The 20715-nt window shown below is 40.7% G+C and overlaps 1 protein-coding gene across 3 annotated transcripts in view; it reads right to left on the bottom strand.

Moving 5' to 3' along the window:
• SH3KBP1 (SH3 domain containing kinase binding protein 1) overlaps nucleotides 1-20715 on the bottom strand; it is a 217383-nt gene that overhangs the window by 175320 nt on the left and 21348 nt on the right. The window contains exon 2 of one of the 3 annotated variants that reach the window (XM_042866909.1): nucleotides 19529-19686. In XM_042866909.1, coding sequence (XP_042722843.1) covers nucleotides 19529-19686 — 158 coding nt within the window. Of the gene's footprint in view, nucleotides 1-16021; nucleotides 16142-19528; nucleotides 19687-20715 lie in introns of those variants that run through there. The other 2 variants (XM_042866910.1, XM_042866913.1) reach the window with 2 other exon arrangements.

A 20715-nucleotide genomic window follows, 5' to 3' on the forward strand; every position in this document is an offset into this window, starting at 1 on the left:
TTAAGGCCAGGTTGGGTAGGGCCCTGGGCAATCTGATCCAGTACTTAACCTAGTGGCTGCTGCCCTGCCTCTGGCAGGGGGGTTTGGAACTTGATCCCTGAGATCCCTTCCAACCACATACATCATGTGAAAAGAAAGAAAACTCAAAGGAAAATGCTTCGACAAAAGCGATAAAAAGTGGTCACTAATAAAGTAAAGCTAAAGTGTAAGGGAATATTTCTAACAGAAGAGCAAAAAGACTACTTTAGACATTGTCCTGGTTTTATCAGTATTCCATATCATAACAGCTTGTTGGGTGCATAGACACAATGCACTGCAGAGCTGTTTCCTGCTCAGCAGTCTCATGAATACTGATTCTCCCAGGGGAAGATACACTGGGATGTACTGCAATTCTGAAAAGTCCTCACAAGAATTCGAATTCCATGTGATAGGGAAAGAGCTCTCTAGTCTTTTCTGGAAGGTAAGCAGTGGAGGGCCTGTCGATAAAGGTTCAAATGGACTCTCCCTTCTCCAGTTTTATTTTTGGTTCATTTTGATTTATCACTCCAAATTGGAGGCAGAAATGGAGGGAGTCAGACGAATTCACGTGCAACCTGCTTTAAATCCACAGTTTGGGGCTAAACTGCCCCAAACTCCTCCTCTGGCACATCCAGTTGGAGAGGAAGACAACGCTGATGAGAAATGGCAAATTGTCACAAGAACGGCTAACAAAAGGAAGAAGCCTGCCCCAAAGCCTGAGGTGCCTCTGCAGAGCCACTTGATGGTTCTGCAGACTGAGAAGGAAAAAGTAACAGGTTAGTAATCAGAGATAAGTAAGGCAGCCAGACCAGCTCCCTGTTCACAGCTACCACAACTAAGAAAAAGTGAAGAAATGATAGTGGTGGGTGATTCTCTTCTGAGGACTACAGAGGCACCCATTTGTCATCCTGACCCACTATCTAGAGAGGTCTGCTGCTTGCCAGGGGCCCACATTAGGGATGGGATGTAGAGACTGCCAGACCTTGTATGTCCCACAGACTACTATCCACTGCTGCTGTTTCACGTAGGCACCAGTGAAATAGCTGCTAGCAATCTGAAGAATATCAAGAGAAACTATAAAAAGACATGGTGGCGTGGCTCTCGTGACTGGAACACAGGAAGAGACAGGTATAAACTCTTTAGGAAAGACAGGCAAGGGAAAAGGGGAGGGCATGCTAGCCTCTACATCAATGACCAGCTGGAGTCCATGGAGTTCCACCTGGGGATAGATGAGGAGCTGAGAGCTTATGGGTTAGGGTTAAAAGGAAGGCAGGGGAAGGAGGCATTGTAGTGGGAGCGTGCTACAGGCTGTCTGATCAGAAAGACTGAGTGGATTCGGTCCCCTACAAAAAGATATGAGCAGCTACATGTTCACAAAACATGGGGGACTTCAACCACCCCAATATCTGTTGGAGGGACAACACAGCAGGGCACTATTAAGTACTTGGAGAAGGAAGATCTACCAGCTGTAAGTGAAGATCAGGTTCAAGATCATCTAAAGAACCCAAAGGCACACAAGTCTACGGGGTCTGTTAAAATCCATCCACAGGTTCTGAGGAAATGAGGATGAAGTTGTCAACCTGCTACCCATCGTATTTGAAAGGCTGTGGCAGTCTGGTGAAGTTCCTACAGATTGGAAAAGGGGAAACATAAGCCCCATTTTCAAGAAGGGAAGAAAAGATGATCCAGGGAACAACAGGCAAGTCAGTCTCACCTCTGTGCCTGGCAAGATCATGTAGCAGATCCTCCTGAAGGCCCTACTAAGGTATATGGAAAATAAAGACAACACCAAGCTGAGTGGTACAGCTGACATGCAAGAGGGAAGGAATGATGTCTTCCAGAGGGACCTGGACAGGCTTGAGAGGTGGGTGAATGCCAACCTCGTGAAGTTCAACAAGGCCAAGTGTAAGGTTCTCTGTACCTGAGTCAGGGCAATCACAAGCACAGATACAGGCTGGGGGAAGAATGGCTTGACAGCAGCTCAGATGAGAAGGATTTGGGTGTGCTGGTTGATGAAAGATTCAACATAAGCTGGCAATGTGCACTTGCAGCCCAGAAGGCCAACTGGATCCTGGGCTGCATCAAGAGAATGAGAAGTATGACCAGCAGGCTGAGGGAGGAGATCCTGCCCCTCTGCTCTTGTGAGACCCCATCTGGAGTACTGCATCCAGTTCTGAGTCCCCTCCACAAGAAGCTGTTGGAGCAGGCCCAGAAGAGGGCCACAAAGGTGATCAGAGATCTAGAGTACCTCCCCTATGAAGACAGCCTGACAGAGCTGGGGCTTTTCAGCCTAGAGAAGAGAAGGCTCTGGGGCACCTTATAGCAATCTTCCAGTACCTGAAGGGGCCTACAGGAAAGCTGAGGAGGACCTTTTTATAAGAGCATGTAGTGACAGGACATGGGGAAAAGGTTTTAAACTGGAAGAGAGTAGATGTAGACTAGATACTAGGAAAAAATTCCTCACCATGAGGGTGGTGAGACACTGGAACAGGTTGCCCAGTGATGCTGTGAATGCCTCCTCCCTGGAAGCATTCAAGACCAGGCTGGATGGGTCTTGGAGCAACATGGTCAAGAGGAAGGTGTCCCTGCCTATAGCAGGGGGGTTGGAACTGGATGATCGTGAAGGTCCCTTCCAGCCCAAACCATTCTATGATTCTGTGATTATTCTGTATTATGTTACATTCCTTTTAATAAATTAAGTTTATCCTATCAGATTTTTCCCTCTTCCTTTCCATTCTCCTTTCTCCTGAGGGCAAGGAGGGCTGTCACATGATTAACTCTTCAAACTGCAACAAAGATGAAGTTGGATAAATTTATGATAGGGTGTCTGCAAGATTAGGGGGACTGGGCCTATGACCAAAAAGATGTTTTTTGAGCTCATCCTATGTTCTTGCTTTCTCATTCATAAATAATTCAGTACAAACACATTTAGCAGGACTTTCTTTCTTGTAAGTAATTTGAAGCTACTTAGAATAACATCTCTCAATTGTGGTTGATTAATACTCTGGTATTTATACTTTCTTGTATACAATATTCTCCAGCAGTTCCTTACAAGCACTCTCCTCTGTTGATTCTTTTCCATCAGCAAGGCTTCTATTCAAGAATAAAAACTGCTGCCCTTCATGCAATGCAGCCTCGCTGTGTAGCTGTGTACTTTCACAACAGGTTACAACTTGCAATGAGTTAACACCCCACCTTTTCAGTTAAATGTCACTTCAGAAGTTTTAGATAGGAAAAGAAAGGAGAGAGACAAAAGCATATTGCACAAAAGCTCAGCAAAGCATTCAGGAAGCTAAGATAAAAGCGAAAAACAACTAAAGGCATTGGAGTCCATTCAGCCTATTCATATGCTTCAAGAATCACAATTTCATAGTGTTACTAAATCTTCTTTCTTGGCGTAAGTGCACATGTGTGTAAGCAGTGGGAAAGGTACATTTTTAATTGGAGTGTGAAAAATGCTGCTCATTAAAGGAAAAAAAAATGTAGATATAATTAGAAGTGGGAACTAAAACAGGCACTCCATGGGATTATACAAAAAAGGCATCCCCTGTTCACAAGATAGAGCCTCTAGGTGGGCCCAGAGCCTTATCCTCCACATTTCAACTTGCATTCCTGTTTACTAACTCATACATTAACTGTTTCTATAAAGCCGAAGTACAGAAATAAAACTGTTTTTACAGATTCACAGAATTATTGAAGCAGGAGGGCACCTCTGGAAATGATCTAGTCCAACCTTCTGGCTCTGAGCATGGTCAATTACTGCAGGATGCTCAAGGCTGTCCAGTTGGGTTTTAAGGATGGGCACTCCATAATGTCTCCAGGCAACCTGTTTCACTGTTTGACCAGCTTTACAGTATAATATTCTTCTTCATACATTTAAGTGTGTTTTTCTGTATTTCCATTTATGCCCATTGTCACTCATCTTCTCACTGCATATCAATTTGTAGATGGGCTCTAACGTGCAGGTGGGCTCCACATCAGGTATTCAGACACATTTTCAGGTCACACTCCATCTTCTCCTCTCCAGGCTAAACAGTTCCATATCCCTCAGCCTCTTCTATGTTAGATGTTCCAATCCTCCACTTGTCTTCATGGCTCTTCGCTGGACTCACTCCAGCACATCCATGTCTCTCTTGTATGAGAGAATGCAGAACCAGACACAGCACATCAGGTTTTTCTCAGCAGACTCAGTATACAAGAAAGATCACTTCTCTCAACCTGCTGGCAATGCCCTGCCTAATGTAGCTCAGGAAGCACACCTTCCTGACTTACATTCTTGGTGCCCATCAGGATCGCCAGGTCCTTCTCACCAAAGCTGCTTGCCTAGCCAGTCAGTTCCAGCCTATACTGGTGCACGGGGTTATTCCTCTTGGGTGTGGGACTCACTATTTCCTGTTGCTCATGAAGATCCTGTCTGACCATTTCTTCCAGTCTGTTAAGGTTTCTCTGAAAGGCGTCTCAACCAGCTGCTTTGACTAGCATTCCTCCCAGTTTTGTATCATCTGCACTCTGTCCTATCATCCAAGGTCATTAGTGAAGATGTTAAGCAGGAGTAGCCCCCATTACCCACCTCTGAGGAACACTTCCAGTTCAGCCTTCAGCTGGATCTCACACTGCTGATCAAAACACTAAGCTCTGCAGTTCAGTCAGTTTTCACTCCACCTCACTGACCATTTACTAGTCTGCACTTCAAACGTTTGTCATTGAAGACACTATGGGAGGATGTCAAAAGCCTTCCTAAACTTAGTATCAACAATGCCAATTTCTGTCTCATCCTTATAAAGTCAGTGATCTCATCATAGAAGGCATTCAGGTTAACCAGACATGATTTCACCTTCATAACTACACGCTGATAATTCCATAATTGCCTTCTTGGCCTTTATATGTTTGGAAATGTTGAGGCTGGTGTTCCCCAGATTCTTCTCCTTCTGAAGGCACAAACTACATCTGTTTTCTATCTAGGCCTCAAGGACATTGTCCAACTTTCTGGGAACAATGATTTTTCTTTTACAAAAAAATCTCCCCCGCGATTGTCTTCCAGGCTATGCATCATCTACTCTACCTAAATGATGTAGGAATGAAAACAACACTTGTTTTTCAGATACCAGGATTGCAGCAATGATGGATGGGGGAACAGAATGCTTTATACTGTGGAAGGAGCTATGAACTAGACTGAACGAAACTCAACAGAATAAAATAGGACTCACCAAACCAGAACACTGCAAATAAAACTATCTTTACTTTTGCAATAAATCATAACACAGACCAAGCACTCACGTGAGGGAAAGAGGAAATGAAGTCATGTAAGACATAACTATTCAAAAGTAATTACAGCACTGATTAGACAGTTGTGGTTAAGCTAACTGTCACTTTTCAGATTAAAATGTATGCTTCAGAACAGACACATCCTGTAAGGCAAGATAATAAAAAAAGGGACCATGTATTATATATTTAGGAGGATCTATCTAGCTTTTCTGAAGAGAACTTCATGGTAGAGCCAGTAAGAGCCAGTTTTCTGTCCACAATAACCTGTAACATAAGCTAGTGTGGTAGAATGCATACCTAAGAAGTTACCTTTCCTAAATGCAGGTATGTTGTATATGTACAGGTATGTACAACTTACGAGAACAGTATCCAGGAGGGTAAGTGGAAAAAGAAGGAACTGCTACAGACTATAAGCAGGATATCAGCAAGGTTTTGGAAAAGATTCCAAATAATGCACAGTGTAGTCAGCAGATACTGGACCGCTATTTTTCCTAACATTGTCAGAAGTCCAGCATATAAACCTCTTGTCCTGTGCCCAATTTCTGCCAGGTCTTTTCCTACTTACTCTCTTTCCTGATCTAACCTGCGCTTCCTCAGACACTTACACACAGCTTCACCCTTACAAATCTCATGAAAGCAATATAATGCAATACAAACTGCACAGTTTTTGTCTCTGCACATCAACAGACACAGCAGAGAGAAGCTTTCAAAACACATCACCGAACACAATTTCAGTTTTGTGCTAGCATAGCTACAATTTGTGTAGCACACAGAAATGCTTTATTAACATTTTAATCAATGTCACCGGGTGCCCTGGTTACATTTCTCACAATGGTCTTTACAGTGGAGCTAGCTTACCATGGATTAATTTTAAAGAAGCTTTTCGAGATTCATTGTAGGTATTTCTTTCACGTAAAAACCCTATAAAACTATAATAATAATAATACTATTCAATCATTGCTTCCCAGTTCTCTCACCTGTGAGCAGCAGAATACAAAAGAAAAGTTTACGACAGCATTTTATAACATACAATAGTCACCAGGATGTTAAATTCTGTCCAGTATCTTACACATTTGCCATTATCACAGTACTCCCAATTATTTCACTTGATAATAAAATCTGGATACAAACCATTCTGTTTTCTACACACTCACAGAATTCAAACCTTAAACTTCTCTGTCTTTCAAGAGTACTGAAAATGTACCAGGTAATGAGGCAGGCAGCTAATAAATGTATTTAAGCTAGCTAAGAGGGACAGCATTAAATCTCTTGGACAGAAGGAAAAAAAAAAAAGATTCAAAAGGGGAAGGAGAAAAAAAAAAAGAAAGGCACTGTATTGCAAAAATCTGCTATGTACATTACAAGTAAACAACGAAGGGGATTTCCTAAAACTGTTACCAACTTTCCAACTTCTCCCAGTGTAGCTGCTTTTGGAAGATGGCACGTATGATTTGTAAAACTGAACCTGCAGAAGCCTCCACCACTTTCATAATTAAGCTAGCTAAACTGGTTTAACTGATTGAGCTCTTACTGGAATAGCCTGTTTGCTTGCTGTACATGGTTTAACTAAATGGCAATGCACAGCAGCAGCATTCTGGTAGCACATTATACTAAGACTTATCACCATGAAAGAACAGTATAGACAGAGCAAATGAGATGCAAGAAACTACCGCAATGCATTTCCTCACCCATAAGGTTTACAAAGAACAGTTTGTTTTTGTATTTTCTTCTGCTATGTATTTTGCAGCAGATGTTCACACCACACTGCATGTTCTCATGAAAGGCACACACAGTGTAAAAGAAGAAATACTCTAAGCGGTCATCAATAACATCATAAAAATCAAGTTCTGTTTGTGGCACCAGAAGTCTTTTCTGGACAATTACTGCAATGTTAATGTAATTTTGTACACCTAAAAAAGCATCTGTATTATTTTCACTGAATTAATACCTGTGGCACCTTTTTTACAATACGTGTTTATGAGCATTTCCCTAAAAGAATATCAGGAATACAAAACATTTTCTACTTTGAGGTGAAGTTCAGTAACACACCGATATTAGGATCAGGGGAGCATAGCAGTAATCCTGCTGTCTCAATTTCAGGTCTACTCTTGCTAAAATGTTTCATGCTCTGATGATGTGAACTTCCCTTTTCTCTAAAGCAGTCTAACCAGCTAATATTAATGAGCATTAACTAAAAATAATTGCTTGTAACCAGTACTTATCTTCGCTTTGGCTGTTTGTTGCCAGATCTGATGAGGGGATTCCGAGTGTGGGAAAACTACTCAATTTTGCCAACAATGCAAGCTAGTAGGAGACAGTAATTTAGCCTCTCCCTGCAAATCTTGTTTTCACTTTATGAATGTCTGAAAACATCACTAGGAAACAAATGCATTTGTTAACACTCATTAGGAAATGCTGACGGTGTTAGTTGTTAAAACTCAAATCCCGTCTCCCTGTCTGCCCCTCCACACACATTTCTCAGTGGTAGTTGGTAGCCCATTTTCATACAGACAGGCTCAGAGACATGACCCAGAAATCCTCCACCGAGATAGCCAGTCTTTAAATAAAAAGCACCCTCTAACAAAGCTATAATAAATACTTTCTCTCATTCTCTATAGCACTCAGCTTCACTAGAGCTGCAATTTGAAAGGAGAAAGCAGGTTACCAACATATTACAAGCAACTCCAGGCATGAGTAAGGAAGTCCTGAAAGAGTTCTTCAGCCCTATAACTTGTACACTGTGAGCAATTAAAACCTATGCAGAAGTTGCTGAGTGAGTGGGAAGACAAGGGCAAAACGTCTAATGGAAATACAAGAACCATAGTAAACTACAGGAGAGTGGAATATACTCACTGTAGAAGGACCAAGCAAAAATCATACTTCTATAAATATCTGAACACTCACTAATGAAATAAGGTAAAAATCTTAGCACAAAGAAATGTGGGGGTCAATATTACAGGGTGTCATTGCAGCTGTCCCCGAGCTTCACACGGACAACCAACATACCTGCTTACAAATCACTTCAGAACGTGTGTATATATTCTACTTGTAGATGCAGTGTTTATACACACCGCGTGCATTATGCCTGTACACACATTATGCCTGTACACACATTATGCCTGTATACACATTATGCCTGTCCACTATAGGCACACGAATGTATTGCTGAAAGTATTTTGAGCAGGGATAAGTTCAATAGTTTAGTGAGGCATTCTCTGCCCTTCACTTATTCAGAATTCTCCTAGGCAGTACACCTAGATTCTCTAAAACTTTTCATATTAACTGAAAGGCTGCAGATGTTCGAATGACCCACTAGAAACACATGGGCTGACAATTCAGAAATTAGAAGGTTTTCTACATACAACAGCAGAATGATTAATGACAATGAAATACAATGCTCAGTCCTGCAAGAACCAGTGCATGGAAGCAGTTCAAGCTTCAGTGAACAACTTGTACGGGGAAGTTGTTTCTGTGCAAGTTTTTAGAAGGACGTGTCCTCAGTTTTTCAGTTTGGAAGTCCTCAGTTTTTCCTTCTGCAGGGAAAAATATGAGTGATGCCTCAGCAGGCCAGCATCAATCTTCACTGCTTCTAGGACTTCAATTATTTTATATATTTAGAAAACAGCAGAAAAACAGTTTTTGTTTTAGACTTCACCATCCTTATTTGTGATAATATGTTCATGAGAACTGATCGACACAAACTCATGACCATAGGATTTCAGTTACTTTCAGTTTGAAAGCACAGGTCCCACAGAATCAAAGAAGGGTAAATACAAAAAAGTGCACTGTGGAACATTAAGAATCAACTGAAGGTCATAAAGCAGTCTGGGAATAGAGGAAAACAACTAATCATACACCCTTCTGTATGTGCACAGCAGGGCATTTCAGGTGGTTATACTTGAAAATCCTTTTTTTCATCCATTTTTTTCAAAGAAAGAAGCAAACCTCCCTAAAACCAAGATGAAGCATTGCAAGTTTTTTTGAAAGCTTCATTGAGATGTAGATGCAGTTCTTTGATCTGTAAGTTTTAGATTTTTTTTTTTGTTGTTTTTCACAACAGTTAACATGGTAATACTAAGTTTCCACTATTTCCTCATTGCAAAGAAGGGAAGCCAATAGCTCTTTCTGGAAGAATGTACAAATAACAAATAGCTTGAATTTTGTCTTTGTGCCTAACAGTAAAATAGAACTGAGACGTAAGACATCAGAGAATTACAAAGGCAGCTGTATACTATCTTTTTCTAACTAACTACAACTACTAGGAACTCAAGTGTGCCAGTGATTTGGCAATAGGGGAAGCCAATATATGAACCACGTATCCAACCTGCCATGGCCACATAAGGCAGAACTTGAAAGCAGTATGAGGGCAGATGGGAAGATAGGCAGTTCTAGAGGCAGCATGGCAAAGCAGCTCAGGGCAAGCTTCCAAAACAAAACAAACAAAACAAACCCCACCTTCAAACACCCAAAAAGCCAGTAAATACAAAATGAAAGTTGGATGATACTATGCTCTTGTAGGAAGAGAGTAATTTCCAGTTAAAAGGGGGCTCTGTTTGTCTTGCATTACCAATTACTAAGTAAATAGCAATTTACTTGGTAAATTACAGATAAAAGTAGACTATCCAAAGCTCAACTAAGTGTGACAGAAAGGGAGAACAAGGCTTAGCTAAATTGGTTATCATGAACCAGCCACAACAATGGCAATAAGCTGTAACTGTAAAGAATCATGAGAATAAAGAATCATAAAGAATCAAAGAAGTTGCTGTTTTTGAGAAGTTTTTTGCTGGCAGAAAACTGGATGTATAATTAGGGTTTTTGATATTAGTGGCCTACAGCCTCTGGAAAGGCTGCAAGCTTGCTCAGAGAACTCAAGGGTGGAGTTAATCTTTCAAAGGGAGTAGTGGGTCCCAGTGCAGTAAGCAATAGAGAAACCAAGGTTCTACTAAGCAGCACATGCATACACTCGGTACTTGCACAGTCTTGAGTAACCTGTGGTGCATTTATGTCTCAATATTCCCAGCCAAAAAAAACCCCAAAACACTACCACCAACAAAAAAACAACAATAAAAGTAGATGCCGTCACCATCTCCCATAATAATGGCAGGTTTGCCTCGTTTCTTCTCCCTGGGTGTGAGGTACATGTGTTTAAAAATGTATGCTGTACAGGTTCTTCTCTTCCATCCCTCATCACCTTCCATCCTGACCACTGACATTAAGTATCCATCACTGAACTGGGAGTCTGATGCAGAGTAAATAATTCATCATGTTACAAGGTGGTAGCTTACTTGCACTTCTGTCATCTCCAAGGACAACTGAATGAGTACGCTGGCTATATATAAAGTAATAATACATTTCATATAGCTGTAACAGAGCAAGGAAAAAAAATGGATTGAGAAACTTACTTATACTCATCTCTTTCCAGTTTTGAACAGAGCAACATTTGCTGATTATAAACCTAAACAACTCTAATATAGAGCTCTGACACATAGTAATTTTGCTAGCAGCACCAGTCAAATTCTGGTAGAAAGTATCTGGGTAATGGCAGGAGGTATGGGAACTTTCAAGGATCTGGTCTCCAACATCAGCTTGCCAGCTGCCCCCTAAAATCTAGGAAGGAAGTGCAACATTTGCAGACACTGTATATCCAGACAGCTAAAGAGCGACATGCTTCTTCCAGTAACAAATAAAGGCAAAGAGTTTCCCATTCCAGTTGACATGAACTTTAAGAAAAGCATAGAAACTGTTACATAAAAGCTCTTAAAAGATCCACACATGATACTCTGGGAGGAAAAACACTATTTCTGTACATAGAATTAAATAAAACCCAACAAAAACCAACCAACCAGAAGAACAGCAGCACTAAACAACCCTCTCTCCAACCACACACACTGTTCAGAAATTACAGCGCTTGGGAAGGAGAAGAATATTCAGCAGCAGTGTCACCAAATCATTACAGTGGCTGATAGTTTCACAGCCCTCTACAACTTACTTTTTTTACACGTCTTTATTACTCTCTTCCTTCATTCTTAATGATAGCATTACTTAATGCTTAAGGAATACAAATTAAAGGTAATCGGTAGATGCAGTCAAGATACAGGCTGGCATAGTTCTAATGGAGTGAATGGAACATTTGTCAGACTAAGCTTCAACGCAAACACAACTCTTCCTAATTAATATGTGCTGTAGCCTCACCACAGGCATTCAGAATATTATTTCTCTTACATCCTTTTATGCAAACAGACAATAAAAGCAGCAGAATCGGGTAATGTTTCCTAAAGTTGAGCCAATCCATCTCAAGGCCATGTATTTAAATTGCAAGAAAATGTAGAAGTGTCAGCAAGTACCTCGTGCTAGCTTCAAATAGCTGTGGGACTGAACTTCAGTTTCTAGGAGCTCATGCTTCCTGCTACTCTAAGAATTCTAATAGGGAGCTGTGTCCTGTAGGAAAAATCAGACAGACCGTAAATCCAAAACACCCAAAACTATGCCTAGTGACATTTCTGTGCTCAAAAGCACCTCTACAGATCTTGCCTTCTCATAGCAATCTGCTCTAACAGCAAGAACAACTGCCAAAACAAGCATAAAAAGAAATCAACCTAAAATGCATAGGCTACTAACGTATCCCACCCACACATAAACAAGCTACAGAGAAAATAAAAACATCTGGACCTCGGAAAGTTGCCAGAAAAATTACATATATTGGCTTCAAGAGAAAGTATAAGGTCAGGACACCTCGTCTTTGCTCCCAACTAGGACTAGGTTGAAGAAATGCCATCAATTCTGTAAGGCTTACAGACACAAAGAGGTATTGCCAAAAAACATTGAATTCCCTGCATGATACACAGTTCCAAATAATAGTAAGATATACATAAGTTCTAAACAAACAGCAGTTGCTCTAAGTATGATATTACTGCTCCATCTCTGAAAAGACAAATTCTACTAGCACATTCTGTCCTTTTTTCAGGCTCTGATTAGGTTCTCTTCCTGCTTGTGGCTTGGAGCCTTGGGAAGCAAAAGAGGAGGAAAGGGGGAAAAAAGTGCTTAGTCCCTTTTTTAGTATGACATAATAGTTCTTTCATAAAGCTACAAAACACAAACATGAGCAAAATCAGGAAATAATTGAGTTTCCTTAATACATCAATTTGTATTATCTACACTGAACCATCAGCAAAACATTACCAGGTATATCCATGTATACTTCAATAAATACATACATATATCCTAACATCAGCCACTACAACACAGACTAGAAAAACACTGCCAAAAAGAACGAAGAGCAGTACATTCTGTTTCTAAACTCTGAAATTTACACTAGCTCTGCCAATTGTATAATTACAACCAACACTACCAATTCAGATGCTTACTGATGTACTGCAAAACAAAATACTAGTCACTAAAAGCTAGTAAAAGCATTAACACTAAAGCTTCACATTACTGTGCCCAGCACACGACCACTGCATGCATTTAAAATACTTTTCCTTTTGCACGGTCCATAGGATCTTCAAGCTGCTTCTTACAAAGCTGGAACTGCTGACAGCCTCAAACAGCAACGCTGCCTCCCGCTCCATTCCCCCTCCAGTATTCCCCTCCTCAAAGCCTAGATCAAAGCTCAGCCATCAAACCAACAAACTCAACACCACACCTGCCCCCATGAGCAACACACGGGATCCATTCTGCTGCTCTGCAGTCAGCACCGCTGCCTTCCCACCCAGCTGAGTCTCACCAGTTCCCTGTGATGGGGAATGGCAGTGAGTCTCTGCGACTGCCCAGGAGTCTCACATCACCTCCAAACCAAACACCCAGGGCAGCCTCCTCACCGGGAGCATCCCCACCTCCAGAAGCCAGATGAACGGGTTGAGGCGTGGCATTATTTGTATCACTCTTGGAGCACCCAGCACAGCCCACAGGCAGTTTTGGTGCTGTGCTGCTGCTCTGTGCTCAATTCCTTTCGAAGAACTGAGTGCTGCCAAGTCAGTCCTCAACTGTATTTCCATGGTACAAAACTGGCTCGGTGGATCTGTGCCTTTCAAGGCTCAGGAGCTGGAAGGAGAAAGACTTAACTAGTTTTGCCTTCACCGTTGCTAAATCAGTAACAACAGCAACAATAAACAGCATGTCAGTGATGCTGTTTTTCTCCACAATGTCCTCATTTCCATTGACAGAAACAGTATCAATGGAACCTATCTGAAAGGTTCTTCCACCAATTCTGTTATTTCATGTTTTTCCATAATAATGGTCTTAATGGTTTAATGGGTTTCAGTCAGAATTTGGAAGAAGCAGCTAGGACTCCTTTCAGCTCCAAGACAGACAGCTGGGACACTACATTAACTCTTTAACTCCCAGTGCACTACATGATGTTATGATGTAGAATACCGATAACCAAAAATCATAAAACCATGACAACAGTCTAAAATATTACCTAAAGACAAATACACAGACAGTACATTCCAGTAAAATTTCCAGTAAAAACAAACAAACAAACAAAAACCAAACACCTGAGTAACTGAATTGCAAATTCCTGCCAAAAACAAAACAAAACAACGCTGTAAGAACTCACTGATCCATAAAGGAAGTATCTTTGTAGGCACAGATGGAAATAACACTGCTTCCCTTAGTATGCATGTAACCTCAGTATCTCAGCAGATACAACAGCTTTCTCAAGTGGCTATTTCAGCAAGGCTGACGGTGATGTCACTTAATTAACAGGTATTCAGAGCACTCAGGAGAGCAGCACCTACAAGGGCTGGAGGAAAGGCAGGCACAGGGTAGCAGGGTGCAGAGGCAAAACAGGAGGGACAGGAGTCAGTGGGCTCTCTGATCTGGTGGGTATGAGCAGCAGCCAGAAGGCTGGGAGCAGAAGGCAGAGAAGGGATAGAATCACAGAATCGCTCAGGTTGGAAAAGACCTTAGAGATCATGGAGTCCAACCACACCCTAACCATCCTACCCTAACTAACAACCCTCTGCTAAACCATGTCCCTGAGCACCACATCCAAACGGTTTTTAAACACACCCAGGGATGGTGACTCAACCACCTCCCTGGGGAGCCTATTCCACTGCTTCACAACCTTTTCTGTAAAGAAGTGTTTCCTGATATCCAACCTAAAATTACCCTGGAGAACTTGAAGCCATTTCCCCTCGTCCTGTTACCTGTCACCAGTGAGAAAAGACCAACCCCGCTCTTGCTGTAAGCACCTTTCAGATATGGGAAGAGAGCAATAAGGTCTCCCCTCAGCCTCCTTTTTCCCTGACTAAACAGCCCCAGTTCCTTCAGTCTCTGCTCGTAGGGCATATTTTTCAAGCTCTTCACAAGCCTTGTCGCCCTTCTTTAAACCTCCAAGACAGAAGCATTTTTGGACAATGGGGATCATTTTTCTTTCCTACAAAGAGTCCAGTTATGGATTTAAAGGGCTCTTGCATGCACACAGGCCAAATGCTAAGGCAGCTGTTAGAAAGGTGTTAGGCAATACTAGTAGGGATGGGTAGTACATTTTCCAGGAATGGAATGCCTAGAGGTTTCAGGAGGAAGGTAAAACAAAAGCAAGCTTCCTGCAAGGAATTCCTCTTTGTTTTGTTTATGATCCCCTGGAATCTCTGGTTGTGAAGGTTAAAAAGAAAACATAAGGAGAATAAAATGAAATGACTATCAAACAAGAGGTAAAGATCTCTCCTGTGTATCTATGATCCAACACAAACAACATCTCTGAAATTTCACAGCTGATTTGCAGTCCAGAAAGGTTATATTCCTGCTTGTAAAACTAACAAAGACAGGTTGCCATTCCAACATGAGGCAGCAGTGCAGTTACAAAAGCCCCTGTCCTGTTTCATCAATTCTAAAAACCTAGCTATACTCAACAACTTCATAAACAACTACAACCACTCTTCTTGTCAATCTGAAAAAAAATAAATCCCTCCCCTCCCACTTCTGGCAATATCTGCAGGTCCCCTGGTGAGCAGGCAAGACTGAAGGTTGTCACACACAGCAGTTCAGTTTACCAGGGTAACACTATCTTATCCCACATAGAATTGGCTTCGTAAATTAAAGCAGGAAGGCATGGCACTGCACCACAGTTTCCTGCTTTCTACATCTCCATCTGCTATCAGCAAAATCTTAACTGTCTCAGCTGCTGTTGCACTCACAAATTCAGTTTTACACTGCAGTGCAAACTTGCACAAGGAATTGGTTAAAACAAGACCAAGAAGAAAACAACAGCCTCCCAACTGCCTCCTAATGCCGTTCCTTAAAGAAATACAAGAGAGAAACTAGGATAGTACCTATCATCCCTATTTACTTTATTTTCTGGTTACAAAAGTACAGATTCTGGATTTCACATTGAAGTTTTCAGTCCAGAAAGATGCAGAAAACCAACCTTAAACCATACAAACAAGCACTGTAACTACACCTTCTGCCTCCTCTTTTTTGACTGTGTAATGAACAGCAAAGCAGATAACTAGGAACAGAACAACAACCTCCACTCATTCCTGCTTACATTTCTCTACCCAAAAATATAAAGAAAGCAGAGAAGACAATGACCAGATGCATATTTCATACATTGCTTACAAATTCAGCACCAGTATCTCTAACAAATACAAGGTAACAGCAGTGACTGATGCTAGTAAATTACACCTTAAACAATTTGCTCAGATTTATACAAACTTCTCTCAGAGAACCTTCCAGCTGAACATAGCTGCAGATTCATCAGCACTGAAAAGAGACAGAGAAAATAAATCACAAATACCTTTTCTGTTCCGCCTTGCATACTGAACTGCAGAGCATAAGAAGAGTATAAACCTGTATTTGTTCGGGTGTGTAAGTGTGTCTGTGTTGAAATTCAGAGCGGCTGTTTTGCAGATTTGAGAACAGGAAGCATCTCTGACAGAACTTCACAGTGAAAGTCCCCTGAAAAGCACTAATGCATATGTACTGCATACACATCACTGCTACCTCCCCTTTCCTCTTTCTTTCCTACATCTGTCTCTTACTTTGCATTTTTTTCTGTGAAATTTAAATACACTTTTGCTGAACAACTTCAAAAGCCTTTTCCATGTGAAAATGTAGCACTCTTGAAAAAATATATTTTTTCTTAAATAACACTTCATGTTAACTTATTTTAATGTCATCTTTGATTGCAGATCTTTTTCCCCAAGCTGTATGTATGAATGCATGGTAACCATGACCCTTCGAGCCCCCTGACCGTGTTAATTGAGTGGTTTCAAATCAGCCCAAACATTTGATTTTTGAAAAACCCAACAATTTCTGTGGAATGCTATCATAAATTCATTCAAAAGGAAAGACCAATCACGGGAAGGAAAGTTATTTTCCATAAGCAGTCATTGCTTTCACTTGAAAGCAGCATGCAAAGTATCTCAAGAATTTCAGTACTCATATTTACCTCTAAATAATGTTCTCAAGCAACCTCTCTTACAACCAGTTCTGATAAGCAACACAAATCTGGAGTTGCATTCAACTCCACCATTCCTCCATAGTGTCCCTTTTTGCCTGTCTCTCGGCCACCTTCCTAACACCAGAAAATAGCTAGGGCTCCTTGCAATAAGCCATGAATTCATTGCTAGTGAGCCTAACGGCACAGACTGAACTGCACTTAGAGCTCCCCCACGTAGCTGTAGATGCCCCTGCTCACTGCAGAGGACTTGGACTAGATAATGCTTGAAGGTCCTTTCCAACTCAAATGATTCTACGATTCTATGACAACCAAAAGAGAATGTTTGCAATTACTTGTAATCTTAACAGGCAGAAAGATTACATTCAATAAACTCAGCAATGGCAATGCTGTTACGGGTGAATATATCTCCCCATGTTTAAGGATATTTTTCCATGAGAAAAACTGAAGAAAGATGAAGTTTTTCACTGAAGATATTCACCAATCACATTTTTAGGAAGCCTGTATTTTCTATCACGTTACCTAATTTAGAGAGGGACAGATCAGCTACACAACAGCGCATCTGACTTTGCCTTCAAGCATGATACGAGAATGAGGAAGAACTTAATGTGGTTTTTAGTTCTTCAGAAAACAGCTCTCAGTGCTGAGCTCAGAAAAAATTAAGAAAAAACTTAAGAGAAAAAAAAATGTACCAATCCTGTATGTGAGCACAGAATACAAAACATGTACTGTTGTTCCAGAACTTCCGACTGAAACCAAACTATTTTTTTAATCATTTGACTGGACACCACTGACTGAAGTCATTTTGGAAAGAAGAGGCCATAAAAATTAGGTATTAATGGAAAGAACTTGCCTTCATACATATGTTATGATATTCTCATAACAGAAATTTACAGGCCACATTTATTTAGGTCACTGAATTCTATGCTCCTAAAATCAGCAGCAAATTTCAAATATCAGCCAGGAGAAAGCTTAGAGAAAACTGTTTTTATCCCAGAGAACTTTTCAAGTGTCTCATGTTTCAGCTGGGACGGAATTGTTTTCTTCAGTGTTTGGTATGACGTTATGTTTTGGCTCCAGGAGAAAAACAATGCTGATAACACATCAATGTTTATAGGTGCTGCTAAGCAGTGTTGCACAGAGCCAAGGCCATTCTCAGCAAAGGGCTCAAGGAGCTGGGAGAGAACAGAATTAGGGCAGCTCACTGGAAAAGGATAGTATCTATCTATGTACAGATAGATAGATTTGTCATAATTATTATCCTTTTCTCTATGTTAGTAAACAGTAAATAGTTTTATCTCAACCCATGAGTTCCACTTTTTTTTCCCTGATTCTCTCTCCTGTCCCACTGGGAAGAGGAGAAAGTGAGTGAACAGCTGTGGTGCTTAGCCACCTGCTGGATTAAACCACAACAGCAGTCTACCAAAGTTAAAGAAAAATATTATTGATACATAACGAGTCCCCAAATTCTTTCTTTCCTCAAAATGTGGATTTTCCAGAGATAAGCAAGAAACAAGGTATCCATTTTTCCCCTTCACTCCTTTCATATCCTTGAGTCTCTGACTTCCTCCTCCTCATTGTTGCCTGACAGATAAAGAGCTATTCTTTACTCTTGGCAAGGACAAGAACAAGTATTACTATGTGGGTATATTTTTTCCTACTGCAACACCTGAGGCTCCCAAGTCCCCCTGCTACAGAGCCTACAAGTTTGCCAAAATACCACTGTCCCAAATTATCTTGATGTATGGAATGCTGTTGAAGAAAAGTGAAATAATTTAATTACATGTAGATGTATAAACACACAACAGGCTCCCAGTTAGAAGAAAAAAGACTGACACCCTTTGAAAGTGGAAAGTCCCTCTGAAACTGCAGTAACAAATTTACAAAAAGCCCATTCATGCAGTTTATTGTAGCCTTTGTTCTCTTTTCCATAGCTGGAGAGACAGGTTTACAGAGATTTATAGAAACTAACAGCCTAGGTCTACAGTTACATATCATGGAGGCCCAGAGATACTCAAAGAATGCTTGGAAGGGACCTTAAAGATTACTCAGTTCCAACACCCCTGCCCTGAGCAGGATTGCCAACCACTAAATCAGGCATTAGATCAGGCTGCCTGGAGCCCATCTAACCAAGCCCTGAATGTCTTCAAGTGAGGATGGAGCATCCTCAATCCCACTATCCAGGTCATTGATAAAGATGGGTGCAAACATATCCAAACACACAAAGATGTTCAGCAAAAAAGACATACATGCATATTTTTTCATTTCTAAAACTTTGAATGGCTTTCCTCAAATCAGTATTAGTGGTAGTTATTTAGTAGATTACGTGAAATACTGAATAACAATACATTTTGATACGTTTTCTTGTAGGTAATTGTTTAGAAAAAGATCCACTTTAATTATTCCCAGCTAGTTCATCTATCAATAAGTATTCATATACACCTTCTAGAAAACCTAAGGAAGCAATCTGGAAAAGAAGAAGCAACAGCTACAGAGAGAAGATAGTATTGCAAACGCCACAGAAAAGACCACATATTGTTTTATTTCTTTTGACATATAGGTTGCTCTAGAATGATTACTTTGCTCCCAGACAACACAGCCAGGCATAACAACTGAAAAGCAGAGAATGGCAGGGGTAGTTATTTTCACTTTCAGGATATTGATACTATATTGCCTTTACAATAAATCAGTCTTTCCTTACTAATGCAGCCCCCGTGGAACATTATATTGCAGTATATCAACAGTCTTGGATTGAAGAAATATGATATCAAGGCTGACAATCTGAACAGCACAGTACACAAAACATAGACATACAACACAAGAACAGTTCCACTTTGTACTCACTCTTACAAAGTTGTCAGGGAACAAACCTCTTCTGCCTTTGAGCTGTCCTTCCCACCAGCCTCCATCATCCTTCTTGATATTGGTGATTATGTCACCTACAGTGATTGTCAGCTCATCATCATGTTGAGCTTTGTAGTCGAACTCCACAATCGCCTCCACTAAAAGAGAAAAACACACATTACAAAATCAGTAACTGTACATCTACATTTCGAAAGGAATAAGAAACACCAATCCGATCAGTGAAAGTAATGTAATTTCGTTAAGCAAGAAAGCACATAAAATAGGCAACTTGTAACAGTAACATTTTGGTGGATAACTGCTAAGTGAGGAGGCAAAAAAAAAAGGAAAGCACACTAATGCTCATCACGGCTGAGGCAACAAATGGCTTACATTTTTCAGTTTGTGCAGCTTCAGCATAACTACTCCAGTAGCATTACAAGGGTTATTTCTTGGAAAACATTTAGCAATATTTCTTTGACTTTTGAAGTATTTTCTTTCTGGACAGGTTACACAGGCATCCCAAGCCACTGCACCAATTTGCTAGATACATCCCTGATAAATTAAAGAGCATTTATCAAGATTTTTTTTTTTTTTTTTTTTTTTCTGGTATAATGCTGAGTTCACTGTTATTTACACAGAAATGCAAAGCTTTGGTGCATGAACAATGCTCTCATGGGGTTTTACCAACAGGAGAAAAATTTCCTTTCATTTGTAAATCTTTATCAGAGGATGCGAAGATGAAATACTCCTGCCGCTCTGAATGCCTGCTATCAGAGGTTATAAGCTCATTACCACTACATGGTGAGTCATTTCTTTTCCTGGAAGGACCCCTGAAACCACACACACAGGGCAATATATATTGCAAAGTCGCAGTAGAGAATTAGGGAAGTAATAAAGACAGGAAAAAAAAAAAATCATTTGAAGAATCAAAAGGAACGGATTTGAGGTATTCAAATATAGTAGCAATGGTTATATTTAGCAATTCATCAAACATTTTGTAGGAGGGGCCTGACTGGTAAGGTCACAGATAGTCGTATTTGTAATGCCTTCCCCGTTTTCTTCAGTGGAAAACCAGGCCCCAGGATGTTCCACCAACCTTCACACTGCAACCACTGAAACAGAAACAGGAGAATAGGTATGTGCTTTCTACAAGAATGACTGTGCTGCGTAAATTCTGCAAGACCGGG

The sequence above is a fragment of the Lagopus leucura genome, unplaced genomic scaffold (assembly GCF_019238085.1).
Source record: "Lagopus leucura isolate 7727_CA_CO unplaced genomic scaffold, USGS_WTPT01 Super-Scaffold_100001, whole genome shotgun sequence".
NCBI classification, from domain to species: Eukaryota; Metazoa; Chordata; class Aves; order Galliformes; family Phasianidae; genus Lagopus; species Lagopus leucura.